The 14,203-nt window shown below is 44.3% G+C and overlaps 3 protein-coding genes across 3 annotated transcripts in view; all 3 read right to left on the reverse strand.

The window, feature by feature from the left end:
- Positions 1-256: 256 nt before the first annotated feature.
- LOC311308079 (heat shock protein beta-7-like) lies at positions 257-1,291 on the reverse strand (the record flags this gene model as incomplete). Its single annotated transcript, XM_084437016.1, has 3 exons — positions 257-436; positions 570-703; positions 1,180-1,291. The coding sequence occupies 3 exons, from the start codon at positions 1,289-1,291 to the stop codon at positions 257-259; spliced, it is 426 nt and encodes a 141-aa protein (XP_084293142.1).
- A 1,457-nt stretch (positions 1,292-2,748) lies between these two features.
- Positions 2,749-6,808, reverse strand: LOC311308080 (mitochondrial adenyl nucleotide antiporter SLC25A24-like; the record flags this gene model as incomplete). The annotated part of the gene is made up of 7 exons (XM_084437017.1): positions 2,749-2,930; positions 3,035-3,185; positions 3,412-3,579; positions 3,737-3,844; positions 3,951-4,103; positions 4,201-4,359; positions 6,722-6,808. The coding sequence occupies 7 exons, from the start codon at positions 6,806-6,808 to the stop codon at positions 2,749-2,751; spliced, it is 1,008 nt and encodes a 335-aa protein (XP_084293143.1).
- A 194-nt stretch (positions 6,809-7,002) lies between these two features.
- Positions 7,003-14,203, reverse strand: part of LOC311308081 (unconventional myosin-Va-like) — a gene marked incomplete at both ends in the record, with an annotated part of 55,630 nt that continues 48,429 nt past the window's right edge. Inside the window, one exon of the mRNA XM_084437018.1 lies at positions 7,003-7,035. Coding sequence (XP_084293144.1) covers positions 7,003-7,035 — 33 coding nt within the window. The remainder of the gene's footprint in view (positions 7,036-14,203) is intronic.

Below are 14,203 nucleotides of genomic sequence, written 5' to 3' on the forward strand. Positions count from 1 at the left end.
AGCTATTGAGGAAAAAATGTTATGACTGGAAATACCTATAGTGAATATTTCTGTGAGTCAACTAATCAGAGTCAGCTGGGTTATAAGGAAAGAGATGGTCGACTATATTGGTTAGTTTGTTGGGCTGGTGGAAAGACTTAGGCCGAGGCTACAATGATTACAACATTGGTTGACATTATTCATCAAGACGGGAAATGAAGGAAGTAGCATACAAAATGGAGGGCGAGGAAGAGTGCATTAGAGCAAGAGGGTCAGGCTAGATCTTGATCTCGGTGCGGAAGGTCTGAGCGAGCTCGTGTTTGGAGGAGTTTCTTCGAGCCCTGACTGTCAGTGTTCCCTCGGCGCCTAGTGATGATGTCACAGAGGTGGGGTCCACGTCCTCAGGCAGTTGACACTTGTTGGTGAAGGTGTTCATCACCGTACCGTCCACCGCCAACTGTAAAGGAGAGGATCAAAACAAGGAAATCAAGATATTGGTCTCAGAGGAAAGGTGAACGAATCATAGAAAACGCAGTTTAAAGTCAAGGGATTAATGAAAGGATAAGTCTTTGTGAATTCAACTAGTCCACCTTCTCTGCGCGGACTTCAATCTGGTTGTTGGAGGTGGTGACGATAACATCTTCTGGGGAGAAGTCTCGGACATCCACTGTGAACTGGTATGTGTCCCCAAGGGTCTTGATCTTTCCAGCTGTCCCTGTCCGACCTGCAAAGACAACCAGGATTAGGTCCCAACAAGTTCATTCATCATCGCATCGTCTCTTCTATCTACGGACACATTAGAATATTCAACACTTTCTGGTCAGAGTTCTGTTTTCTTCACACACACACACTTCACACTTCACACACACAACAGACAGGCCTATACATTCACATAGGCTACAGTCCAATGTGTCTATGACCACTATTGAGTCCACGGTACAGATAACCCTCTCCCCGGGATACCTGCTTAAGCGCCGAGGTGGCTAGCGTTAGACACAGTGCAGCCTGGGTAACGGCTGCTTATAATCAAGGGAACCAGGGTGAAACGGCGTCCAATTACTGGCGTGATCCCCTTTGTTGCTGCGCCTCTTGTCATGGCAGTGACGGAGACATACCTGCCAGAGGTGGCCTTTGCGCAGGTAGCATATGGAGCCTCAATCCTCTCTTTCCTGGGTGGAGCACGCTGGGGTTTTGCCATGCCTGAGAGTAGCCCAGCCAAGCCGGACTGGATCAACTTGTCTAATAGCGTGGTGCCATCCCTGTTAGCCTGGTTGGCCATGATGTTCAGTGACACCATCACCCCAGCAGCCATCATGGTCATCATGGGCCTAGGCATCTCTCTGCACTATGACCTTTCTCTGCTGCCCACCTATCCAAGCTGGTTCAAATCCCTGCGGGCAATACTTACAGTGGTGGCCTTTCTCTCCCTAATGGCGACCCTTATTCTCAATGGAAGCTACCCAGAAAAGAGGATGTTTTCAGATAAATAAATGGATTTAAGCTACAGTTATAGATTAATGTGTTTTGTTTGTCTAGAAAACACAGAGAATTAAATCGTAAAGACAGAGGTGCAAAATGTTAGCACTGAGCTAATACAGTATGTGATACTCTTTTACCACCCGAGCAACTATAGAAATATGACTGGTTGATGACGGCGCTTAGTCATTAACGGTGAAAATGGGCAGCATTAGATTTTGTTTCATTAATGTTCTCATGTAACTGATTTTTACTCTAGCATGTATTGTAGGCAATACATTATAACAGAAATTTAAAAAGGTTGAGGTTGACATAAGATTGAGGATCCCTACTGTACTCGTCATCTTTTTGTATAACTCAAGGGCTTCAAGAAATGCACAAGTGATACATCCTTTATACATACTGTGTGGTTGTGATGTAAAAATATCCCATCTGATGAACATGATCCAATAACTCAAGGAATTAAGACACTGAGGAACAGGTATTGCATAAGGTCCAATAAGTACAAGAGGCAGAGCCATGACATGTTACTCAAATAATGACATATACAGTACATTAAAATAATCATACAACCTATGAAGAGCGAAGAACAAGCTTGACACCATTTTCATTTTGTATCAAAATACATGTTTTGAATGTAAACAGGAATATCTAATTGAACAAAATCTGAAAAAAGGCAAGACAAATGGGATGGGTAGAGAAGTCCATAGATATCTGAACAAAACACAATACAAGGCACAGGATCCTCTCGCTCTAAAGTGTTCAAAACCATCTTTCACAATTACTCCAGTAATACAGGAGTCTTTTCATTAATTGCCTTGACATTCTCACATCAAACCCAGTCCTGAGTTCTTCAGATTACATTTTGTTTCTTAAGATGTGATTTGTCTTGTACATTTTCAGTATGTGAATAGAATAGTGCATTATCGCCAAATTGCAGATTTCTATGTGAATAATTTCACATCTATACGAGCTAATTTAGTCAACTAAAGCTAGGGTACATCTGGAGTTAACCATAGCGTTCTGATGACCATTCCCATACTGTACCATGCAGTCATATAAAGAACGGACTGTACATATGGCTGTATTGAGAACTACATTTTGTCAGTGCCGTAGCGTGTCATAGAAAACCACCATAGCACCTAGATGTAGTCCAGATTTTGGTTTCCTAGGTAAACATGCTTTTCCCCCACAACACTGAAATGAATCGGGTAATGAATAGGGTAATGTTTGTAAAGAATCTGCCTTGCATCTTCATGTGTACTCATACACACACAGATACACTTCTGCCCCTCACTTTGAGATGCCCAGGCCAGACTTCATATATTCATACACCACATAACTAATGCTAACTGCTGGGATGACTTTCATGAAGTTGGGCAGAATTCCCCGGTAGAGTCCAAAGAATCCGTCTTTCTCCAGAATCGTTTTCACCATCCGGTTCATTGACATCTGCTCCGCCCCCTCGATGGAGGCTGATAGAACAGAGAAAGACAGAATTAACCCACAATTGTCTGGTTGTCATACGGACTGCTATTACATAACAGACTACATGGGGGTGATATTTGGGATGTTTTACCTTGTGCCTGCATCCTGGTTCGGATCAGAGCCAGGGGGTAACTGGCTAGCTGGCCACAGGTGCTGGAGAGGGTGCCACAGCCCAACAGTACCAGAATTCCAGGGTTGGCTGTGTCTTTGGCATAACGGGAAAGCCAGGCATTTTTCAAACTCTGAAAAGGCAGGAGATCTGAGAGTTGAGTCTAAGGTTCCAGTCACATGTGCTTTACGTATATGTGCTTTACGTATATGTGCTTCACGTATATGTGCTTTACGTATATGTGCTTTACGTATATGTGCTTTACGTATATGTGCTTTACGTATATGTGCTTTACGTATATGTGAAATCCATGGTTTAAAGAATGAGGTACTCATCTAGTTAGAGATAGTTGGACACACCTCATATACAGCCAGGTCTATCCCAGCATATGGAATGATACCCAGGATGTTGGGAATGTAGCCCTTATAGAATGCCTTCACTCCTTCCTTCTTCAGGATTTTCTTGGCACAGTCAAACATTCCAGAATACTGTCCCGTCTTTCTTAGTGTAAGCCTGGTCTTCATCACCTATTAAGAAATATACAAGAAAGACCCTATCACACTATAAGGGACAGCACTTCCCCTAGCCACTCATGACTTTTTACATACCCAACCACATCCATCTCCCCTACATGCACAATGTATCCCCAATATCTCTCCCTTCTCTCCAGTTTCCCGCCTTCACCTCCATGGGGTAGATGGCTGTCTGGGCAGTCGCCCCCGCCAGTGATCCTGCCATGAACCTCACATGGGTCTGGACCTTCTCACCGTCCGAGGTGAGCAACTTCTTGTACTGTCAAATGTACAGAGAAAGCAGAATGAAAACTCCTCTCATGGATAATAAATAATATATTAAAATATACTACTTATTAGTCACAAGGGTAGATGTGTTTCTTCACCTGCTCATAGGCCGTGAACTTGATAGCGGTCTCGGGGGCAATCTTCAGCACATTGACGCCATTACCCCTCCACAAGGAGGAAACACCCCCTTCCTTGATCATCTGTTTGAAGCCTCCCACCAGGCTGATCTGGTTGGACTTGGAGGCGTGCACCTGTAAATACACATTCCGTAGCAGCTCAGATATCGTCACGTTGTGAGAAGGAGACCATGCAAAATTCACTATTCTCAATCCGCCATGCAGTGCATACCTGCATGAACACCTTCATCCTGTCCAGAGGTGCGGTCCCTGTCCGAGACACCGCCCCCGCCATGGCGCCAGCAGCCAGCTGTTTCCACCACACACCTGTGGTCTTCTCCTCCTCAGTGAACTCATCAGGGATGGTGAGGCTGTCCCCAATATCAAGCACCTGCAGAGGAGGTTACTGTAAGTGAACATACATACAAAACATACATACACCATCTCAACAGCATAATAAACCTCAGGTCTACTACATCATGTGTAAATGTGTATACTGGCTAGACTGCTCCTGCTCCAAGAACTCTACCATTGGAAATAGGTTCCAGACAAAACCAGTATCAATTTTGGAGACTTTCTAACGGCATGTGGCAATTTGATAATCATTCTATGTAGTACATCCACAGCTTACAGGCACTGAATGATGCCGAAATTCACAACTTGCTTAAGGAGCATAGCAAACTGTAATAAAATCGAATGCACGCGTGACACTGGCAAACACTTTATGACATGATTTAGAACCTATACGACACACAAAATTCGGTAGCCTAAATATGTATTTGTACTAGAGAGGGGTATTTTGGCTTCTAAATAAAACGTAGCCTATTGCCCCACCTCGACGTAATAAGTCATATAGGCTAATTCAGCCCTGAGCCAAATTGAGCGTGTTCATCCTCGGCGGGGAGAAGCGGGAGGCTGCGGAGCACCGCGCCGGGAGGGGAAAGAACCAGGTATCACGTGACATGACACAGTAGCCTATTCGCGACGCCATCTACTGTTGGTTTCTATAGCCTAGGCCCCTATACAGACGTTGGTTTCATGAATTTAAATATAAATGTTACATTAGCTACGATAGCTCATGTAAAGATATGCTACTGTTTAAAATCTCTAGTTTAGTTATTACATAGTTGGTTCTCATACATAGGCTACAGGAAACAACTGAATTGAAGAGCAATTGAATGTAGTGTTTTTGTGAATTCCAAAATAAATGTTATAATAACCATCGTTTTCAGCTGTTTCTTTCCACATATATTTCTATGGGGAAGAGGGATAGGTAGGGCTGAGCAGGTGCTGTAGTGAGCTACGGAAGTAGGAGTCCTAAAAACACTTTTGGTATATGCATGCACTAGTTGATTAACTTTCATTGGAATTAATGGCTCGCCATGTTTGAATACCTCATTCATAGTTTAATACCATTCAGTTGTACAATTCAATTCAATTCCATTCACCCTCCACCAACGCCGGTTGGTCGAACGGCACCACTGTCAATGGTGTCACTGCGTCACGCTTGTCAGTACTGCTTCCACCCTCACTTGCCCATGCTGGGGTTGATCTCAGTACTACTTCCACCCTCACTTGCCCATGCTGGGGTTGATCTCAGTACTACTTCCACCCTCACTTGCCCATGCTGGGGTTGATCTCAGTACTGCTTCCACCCTCACTTGCCCATGCTGGGGTTGATCTCAGGTCCTCTGACTTACCAACACGTGTGTCCACCTCTCATAAAAAACGCTTTAGCTACGCCACCGAAAAGCTAGCGATTCAATGGAGCGGGTGGGAGATGAGTTTAACCAATTCAACTTGGTTACACCTACAGTACATAATATCATACCACAAAAAAACGACCAGGCCGTATTCAAACGAATATTGACAGGCAAACAACGGAGGAAATTATTAACAAGACTATCTTCAAAAGTAAGGCTGCTGTGGACCATGTAAGAGGGGACCCTTTACGGTCCATATGAGCTGTGTCAGAGACCCTCTCACTGACCCAAAGAGTTGAACTCATCTTGACATCACATAAACCCAAACTAAACCTAACCCATCACCCTACTTCACATAATCCCTCACCTTATGTAATGATGTGGATGTGAGTCATGTCACACACAATTAGCAGCTCAATTATTGTGTAACCGAGTGAATCGTGAGTCCTTGCACACCCTTGTGGAGTGAGTGTAGTCCTCCGAGGGCGTGGTAGCGAGTAGCTGGTGAAACTCACTCCCCTAGTATTAAGGATGTGCTAATGAACATGACGACAAGTATATCTCTCTTGGCAAAGTTGTTAGCACATCTGACTTGCAAGCACAAGGTTGCCGGTTTGCGTCACACCCTGGACAATCCATTAACATGGGTCAAACGAAACACAACACAGATGAGAAACACAACACAGATGAGAGTACTACCGTTACAATTGCACCAATAGTGTATATATATACACATTAGTTTATACACTCAGTTGCCACTTTATTAGGTACACCTGCTCATTGATGCAAATAGCCTGCTCCTCCAAACACAGAATTGTGTGGCTGCAACTCAATAATTTACAGAGAATGGTGCGATAGACAAAAACAGTACTGTACATGGTACCTAATAAAATGGCAACTGAGTGTACAAGTATATGGTACCATTGCAAACATTCATTTCCTCACCAACTAGACAACATGACTTCTATTTGTATAGAATATGGTGGAAACATACAATTAGTCTTGGCTGAAACCAATCAACAACATACATTACCCCTTTAGTGGACCTACCACTTCCACCACCACCTCATATACTGCCCCATCGTCCTCCAAATCAATGAAGAACCAATCCCCCTTTGGCCTCTGCAGGGATGCCATGGCAGCCCAGGTTCCTGGTCCAGGTTGCAGCCATGCCAGTACTGGGCTAGCTGCTCACCAACCTAGTACTCTCTTCCTGTCATGCCCAGACTCCTCACTCCTCCCCACCCAGTCCCAAGTCTTTTACGTGCTAATCCCCTCGTAGGGGCTAGACTTAAATTAGCTGATCTTGGCCTTACTTAACCACAGCAGGTTTACTTGACCTCTCCCGGGCCGATGGTCAGAAGCTGCAATGTCAACAGTCACACAGGGACTGGCATTGACCATGCATCTTGCATTTAACAGTCTTTCATTAGGGGAATGTGCAGTACAGGGACTGCAGATGCAAATTAGCCTAAGGCTGACTCTGGTGCGATGCATCAAATGTTTTTACATTTATGTTTTAATTGCACATGGTCCCTTCCAAATAAAATTGAAAAAATGAAAAAATAACAACATACCGTCATTGGCAACTGATATACTGAATACTAATCTACGTACCGTACTGAGATATATATAGAGACATCAAACTTCAAACATTGATGCTTTGCATCATGGCGTTGCAATATTCTTACTAAAAGTTGTGACCAGCAGGCCCTGTCCCCATCATTGACTGAGGAGCCAGTCCTCCCCAATTGTCTGTCAGATCACTGGGCTGATAAGTATAAACAGAAGCCAAAGCCTCTTACCTACTTCTCTTCCTCTCCCTCCACCCATTACTACCCTCTTAAATGAATGATTCCATTGACGAAGAGGTACACCCTTATGTTACGGCCCTCTAGTGGCTCGGGGTGGGACCGCACATGACCTCAGTGAATTATGAAAAAGGACAAACCAATGGAGTCGGAGACAGCAGCTTCTTAGATTTACAGGGCTTTTATTTAGCCAACAAAAAGGGCCCGTGGGCCAAGCACATAGGCAACGTAGGCCTTTACATATAACAAGACATGTTGGGTGAGAGAGTTAGCTAAATGGTGAATGCAAAACAACAAACATAACAGAAACCACCACCTAACAGGCTTCGGAGCCCCAATAAGTACAAGGGTGCATTCACCTCCCTAATTATGTCTTACAGTTCTACGTGTGTAAATGATATATGTAAAACCCAGGGTTATTGTAACTATTTCCTACTATAACTCTCCCACCCCACTGTCATACTAATTAAACAAACATATAATTAAACAATGCTACATTTGCCCCACGTTGGACAAAAGTGCATGTTACAAACAGTGAGTGACAACAAAGTATAACCAGTGACAGAAATGTGTGTGGGAAAACATATACAAAACCAGGTAGTAGGAGGCTTGCCAGACCTCCTGAACTAACAAACAACTGAACCTATATACACAGGGGAATACAGGTTTGATTGGTTGATTGGTGACAGCTGGTGCTGCTGATTATACTGCAGGTTGTCAGCAGACATCCAGGAGTCACTCCAGAATCTCACTCAGAGGGATCACATGACATATGAGGGAGACAAAAGGACAGTATGAGACAATGACCAGTAGGGGGAGACAGACAACCAACAACATACTCATATATATATATATAGATATATATAATAAAGAATAAAGAATATCTGGGTTTTCACCCCTACCATCTGCTACCAGCCGTAACACCACCCACCCCAAGAGCAACCCTATAGCTATGCTAGAGGAGGGCGATAAACTATAAAGAAAAAATTAACGGCTGGACTGGATGAAAAATTGAAGAGCTAATAACAGTGCCAGAGCTTCTTGCTCTATAGTCGAATAGCGACTTTGACAACGGTTAAATTTCTTCGAGTAGAACCCAATCATCCACTCTAGGGAGTGGAAAGGAATCTGGAACAGTAACTGCGTTCACCTGTCGGTAGTCTGTGCAGAATCGGAAAGTAGAATCAGGTTTCGGGATCAAGATACAGGGTGAACTCCACGGGCTAGAACTTGAACGAGCCAATCCGTGGTCCAATAAATATGCTGAGTAACTCCACCCAGGTTAGCCTGGTCTAGCAGAGTAACTCCACCCAGGTCAGCCTGGTCTAGCAGAGTAACTCCACCCAGGTCAGCCTGGTATAGCAGAGTAACTCCACCCAGGTCAGCCTGGTCTAGCAGAGCAACTCCACCCAGGTCAGCCTGGTATAGCAGAGCAACTCCACCCAGGTCAGCCTGGTATAGCAGAGTAACTCCACCCAGGTCAGCCTGGTCTAGCAGAGCAACTCCACCCAGGTCAGCCTGGTATAGCAGAGCAACTCCACCCAGGTCAGCCTGGTCTAGCAGAGCAACTCCACCCAGGTCAGCCTGGTATAGCAGAGTAACTCCACCCAGGTCAGCCTGGTATAGCAGAGTAACTCCACCCAGGTTGAACTCCCGCAATGCACCATTTGGCCTCCCGCAATGTCATTCCCTAATACAAAGGACACACCTTCTACTGGGAAGGAAGGAAGTATCCCAACATTAAACACTCCTTCAACTAATCCACATGATAATGTAACATGGTGCAATGGGACGGACATGCAGTTCATCCCAATGCCCTGAACAAGCACACTCGAGCCACAGGAAGACTGCTCTGAAAACGGGAGAGTCTGGGAGAGAACAAAAGACTGGGCTGCCCCAGTATCTCGCAGAACTTTCACCGGCACAGGCTCAGCCCCAGCGAGGGACACAAACCCATCAGATATGAAAGGATCATAACTGGTCTGCTCTACCGGGAGTGACTCCACCGGAGAGACAGTAGACAGTGGGCATAGCAGAGTGGGCACCTGAGACTTAGTCTTTAGACCACCTTGCTTTTCACTAGCCTTTTTCTTAAAGCAATCCGCAATTAAGTGTCCTGATTTATTACAAAAAAAACACTCCCTAGTGTCACCTCCTCGTCGTCCCATCGGGGGAGAGCGGGAGCCAGCCGGCCGCTCAGTGTTGAATGGTCGTTTCGCTGGGTTTGCACGGTTAACTCCACTAGCCTGGGAATTACCACCAAATCGTCCTCCCTCTTTACGGGGAGTTGTATCTCCACTCAAGTCGAACTTCTTTCGTGACAAGACATATTCGTCAGCTAATACTGCAGCCTCCGAGAGAAGAGAGACTTTCTTCTCAGTGATATGGGTGACCAAACGGTCAGTCAGGCCATTTTTAAATTCCTCTATGAGGATTAACTGTTTTAACTCGGCCAAGTCTGTAACCTTGGCGGCCCTACACCAATGTTTAAAAAGGGTCTCCTTCTCTCTAGCAAATTCACTGAAAGTTTCCTCAGGACCCTTGCGAGACTGGCGGAACTTTAATCGGTAGGCTTCCGTCACAAGCTCAAAAGCACGTAGTATAGCGGATTTCAATACATCATAGTCAGCAGCTTCAGATGGAGGCAGAGCGGATAGCACTTCTTGGGCACGCCCAGTAAACTTGCACCTTAGAAGCAGGGGCCACGACTCTCTGGGCCATTTTAGTGCATTAGCCACACCCTCAAAAGCGTCAAAATATTTATCAGCCTCACTTTCTTTAAAAACGGGAACTAGCTTAATATGTCTCTCTACATCAAAACCCCTAGGGTATCGTTTAGGAGTGGATGCTCCTTCAGGAGACTCAATTTTGGACAGCTCTAGGTCCAGCTCCCTGAGCCTAACCTCTCTCTCTTTCTCATATCTTGAGGTGACCACATCCCGTTCTATCTCGGCCAGCTTAATCTGAGCTTCACGCTCCTCTTTCTTAAGCTGGTGCTGGAGCTGAGTTTCTTCTTTCTGGTTAGACAACTCTAGTTTATGTTGCTCTGCAGCTATTTCTATTTTACGTTCCTCTAAAACCAACTTTTTAAGTTCTATCTGCATCTGCAACTTCACTCTCTTCCCCTTAGAAGAGGTCGAGTCATCGGAGTCGTCAGCAGACTGTTCTACGTCTGAGTCAGCTGCCTGATCAGGCGCAGTAGAGCGAGGCTCCCACACTTGTTGGGTCTCTAATATTTTCCTAACCTCTATTTTTAGCGTTTTAACTGAGAGGGAACTTGAGAGATCAGCTCCATAATGTTCAGCCAACAGACGTAACTCTGCTTTCCTCAGAAGATTAAACCTAGCTACAGTGGCGTCGTCCAAAAAAGCTTTCACACTAGGCTCCATTTTGGAGATATAACAGCTGATTCCCGAAATCAGAGAAACTGTATTTTAAATCGCTAAAGCTAGCCAGGCAAACGGCGTGATTTAAAACGATACACGGCTAGCTTCTCCTAATAGCTAGCCTTCCGAAATAGCTAATGCTAAATCAACCACCTTTCTAAAGGGTTAGCTAGCTAGCAATTGCTAAGCTAGCCCGTGGCTAACAGTGCCACACACAACCTGACACAATTAACAGCTAGTCACAAAAATAGCTAGTCTGATCTCTACCAGCCCTAGTCATCTATCAACGTTGCTTCTAAACGTAGACAAAGGGGCTGAGTTGCCACATTAAATTAACTAACCGCTTCTAAATATCCCCTCGGGGAGCTTTGTAGCACAACTGTACCACAACAATAAGGTTCACTACTAAGTAGTGCCACACTTACAACAAGCGGGTTAACTGGAAAAACTAACTCCTAATAGTCACGCTAATAAAAGAACTACGTTTAGCGGATTGTTCTACTACAGATATTAATTTGCTGCCAGAGGCAGGACAACTAAGCTACGCAAGGTTTTAGCTAAGCTAATAATACCTTGGGTAAGCTATACAACACTACTACTCAACGGTTTCCTCACAAAAACACACAGTACACATGTCACTGGTATCTAAACAAACTGGACGTTTCTACTCACCAAAGTATGTTTGTAGCTACTGCCATCGTTAACGTTTGAACGCTATATACAAGAAGAAAAACAAGTAAATACTTTTGTATCGCAAAACCTATTTTCGGTAACACCGGATGTTACCACCGGAAGTTCTCTTTCACAATTCACTGGTGTATGTTGGGCATTGAAGAGTTTAACCCCTTCAATCCCGGACGAGCCCCCATAGATCTTGTTACGGCCCTCCAGTGGCTCGGGGTGGGACCGCACATGACCTCAGTGAATTATGAAAAGGACAAACCAATGGAGTCGGAGACAGCAGCTTCTTAGAGTTATAGGGCTTTTATTTAGCCAACAAAAGGGCACGTGGGCCAAGCACATAGGCAACGTAGGCCTTACATATAACAAGACATGTTGGGTGAGAGAGTTAGCTAAATGGTGAATGCAAAACAACAAACATAATAGAAACCACCACCTAACAGGCTTCGGAGCCCCAATAAGTACAGGGGTGCATTCACCTCCCTAATTATGTCTTTACAGTTCTACGTGTGCAATTGATATATGTAAAACCCAGGGTTATTGTAACTATTTCCTACTATAACTCTCCCACCCCACTGTCATACTAATTAAACAAACATATAATTAAACAATGCTACATTTGCCCCACGTTGGACAAAAGTGCATGTTACAAACAGTGAGTGACAACAAAGTATAACCAGTGACAGAAATGTGTGTGGGAAAACATATACAAAACCAGGTAGTAGGAGGCTTGCCAGACCTCCTGAACTAACAAACAACTGAACCTATATACACAGGGGAATACAGGTTTGATTGGTTGATTGGTGACAGCTGGTGCTGCTGATTATACTGCAGGTTGTCAGCAGACATCCAGGAGTCACTCCAGAATCTCACTCAGAGGGATCACATGACATATGAGGGAGACAAAAGGACAGTATGAGACAATGACCAGTAGGGGGAGACAGACAACCAACAACATACTCATATATATATCTATATATAGATATGTGACCGCCGCTGGTAATTTGGTCCTCAACTAGGCATTTTCATTTTTCAGTTTTTTACAGATTATGAAAGTGCAGATTGTAAGCTTTCAAATGAGGTCTCATACATTGAATTCTGAACATATTTGAAGAAGATATGCTTATTTGAATGCTAGTACTGCCAAATCAACTTAGCTGAGAAATCTCCCTCCAAAGTTCTCCAACATTTCCACACCTCTGACTGCCAGGTAATGGGCGTGAACAATAGCCTGGTAACCCCTCCCCCAGCCACTCCCCCACTGGACGATCTGTCATTATCTGTCAGAGTGGCTGTCAACTTGGGGTATTACCTGAGAGTGGCTGCCAAGTGAGGTGCTCTCTCACTATTGACCCCACACTCTGAGTCAGTATTAATCTTGTGTTGTGAATGCAGTTAAGAACAATATAAGATGAAGTTCAAATTTAACGTTCTTTATTGTCACATACATAATATAAAGTACAAGCATAAGTAGTTAAGTGTACAAAAAAAGGCAACTGTCTAAGTGTTAAAGTGTACAGTCAGTTGTCTGTTTTATAGACAAGGTGCATAGTGTTCATTGTGATCAAGTGTACAACAAAGTAATAACAGTCCCCAGCTCAATACTCAAGGTAATAACAACAGTACTCAGCTCAGTATTCAATATTCTAACAATGCAGTCTGTGCAAGTGTGGGCAAGTCTGTGCAAGAGAACAAGCAACGCTTCAGTATACAAACAGGAAAACAGGAAAGGCTGTGGCCTTTCTCCTGCAGTGCTGTCCGTCCTGATGATCTGCAGTGAATCTACAAGCGGACAGTCTTGTTCTGAGCTGCTGTGGAGTTTGGCGGGGGACATGTGACGTCTCGTCCCTCATCAGAACAGAACTCTCTGATCTTGTCAAAGAGATACGTCTGTCTGGCCATGTCCAGTCCGGGTGGGGCTTGCACAAGAAGACCTTCTCTCGGGGGCCGGTGCATCACGGTGTTCTCTGGCCACAACCATGCCAGGTCTCTCAGTATCAAAACTGCAATAGAATAGAAGGAAGAAAGTACATTAAACTATTGCCCACAGTACTGGCACTCCATATAGATAAAATAGTACCAGAATGTGTGGATTAAATAGACTAGATAATGCATGATAGGATGAACGTATTCTCACCTGTTGTGCAAAATCAAAGCTGTAGTGCACAGTGATCTTCTTGCTGGCTGGTATGGAGGGGCCAAGGGAGAGCTGCAAATCCTCACCTTTTTGCTCATCCTGTAACCAAAACAAAAAACAAAGGTGTCAGACTACCATAGCTCTCATGCTCTCTCATTCTGTTTCTCTCTATAATATAGCTACCTAGCTCAATATTAGCTCCCACGCTGGCTAGTTTAGGAACAAAGGGCTAGCTCAGCTAACTAGCATGTTAGCTAACGTTAGCTAGCTAGCCTTTGTTAGTTTGTTATGCTAGCTAGACTTAGTCACTTGTTTAGAAAGGAGCTTCTGCTAAACGACTAACGTTAATGTAATGTAAACAGCACAGATAGTATAAAGATCAGCTTACCCCAAAGCAAAGCAGAATGCTTGGCGGTGGTGTGAATCTGGTACGTCGTTCGCGTTCGCGTTGTAGCAACATGCTTTGCTGAAACAGTCATCTCTGTATCACAGGTCATCAAGAATAAACTCCGTGTAC

Source organism: Borostomias antarcticus (assembly GCF_949987555.1).
Source record: "Borostomias antarcticus genome assembly, chromosome: 4".
Taxonomy (NCBI): Eukaryota; Metazoa; Chordata; class Actinopteri; order Stomiiformes; family Stomiidae; genus Borostomias; species Borostomias antarcticus.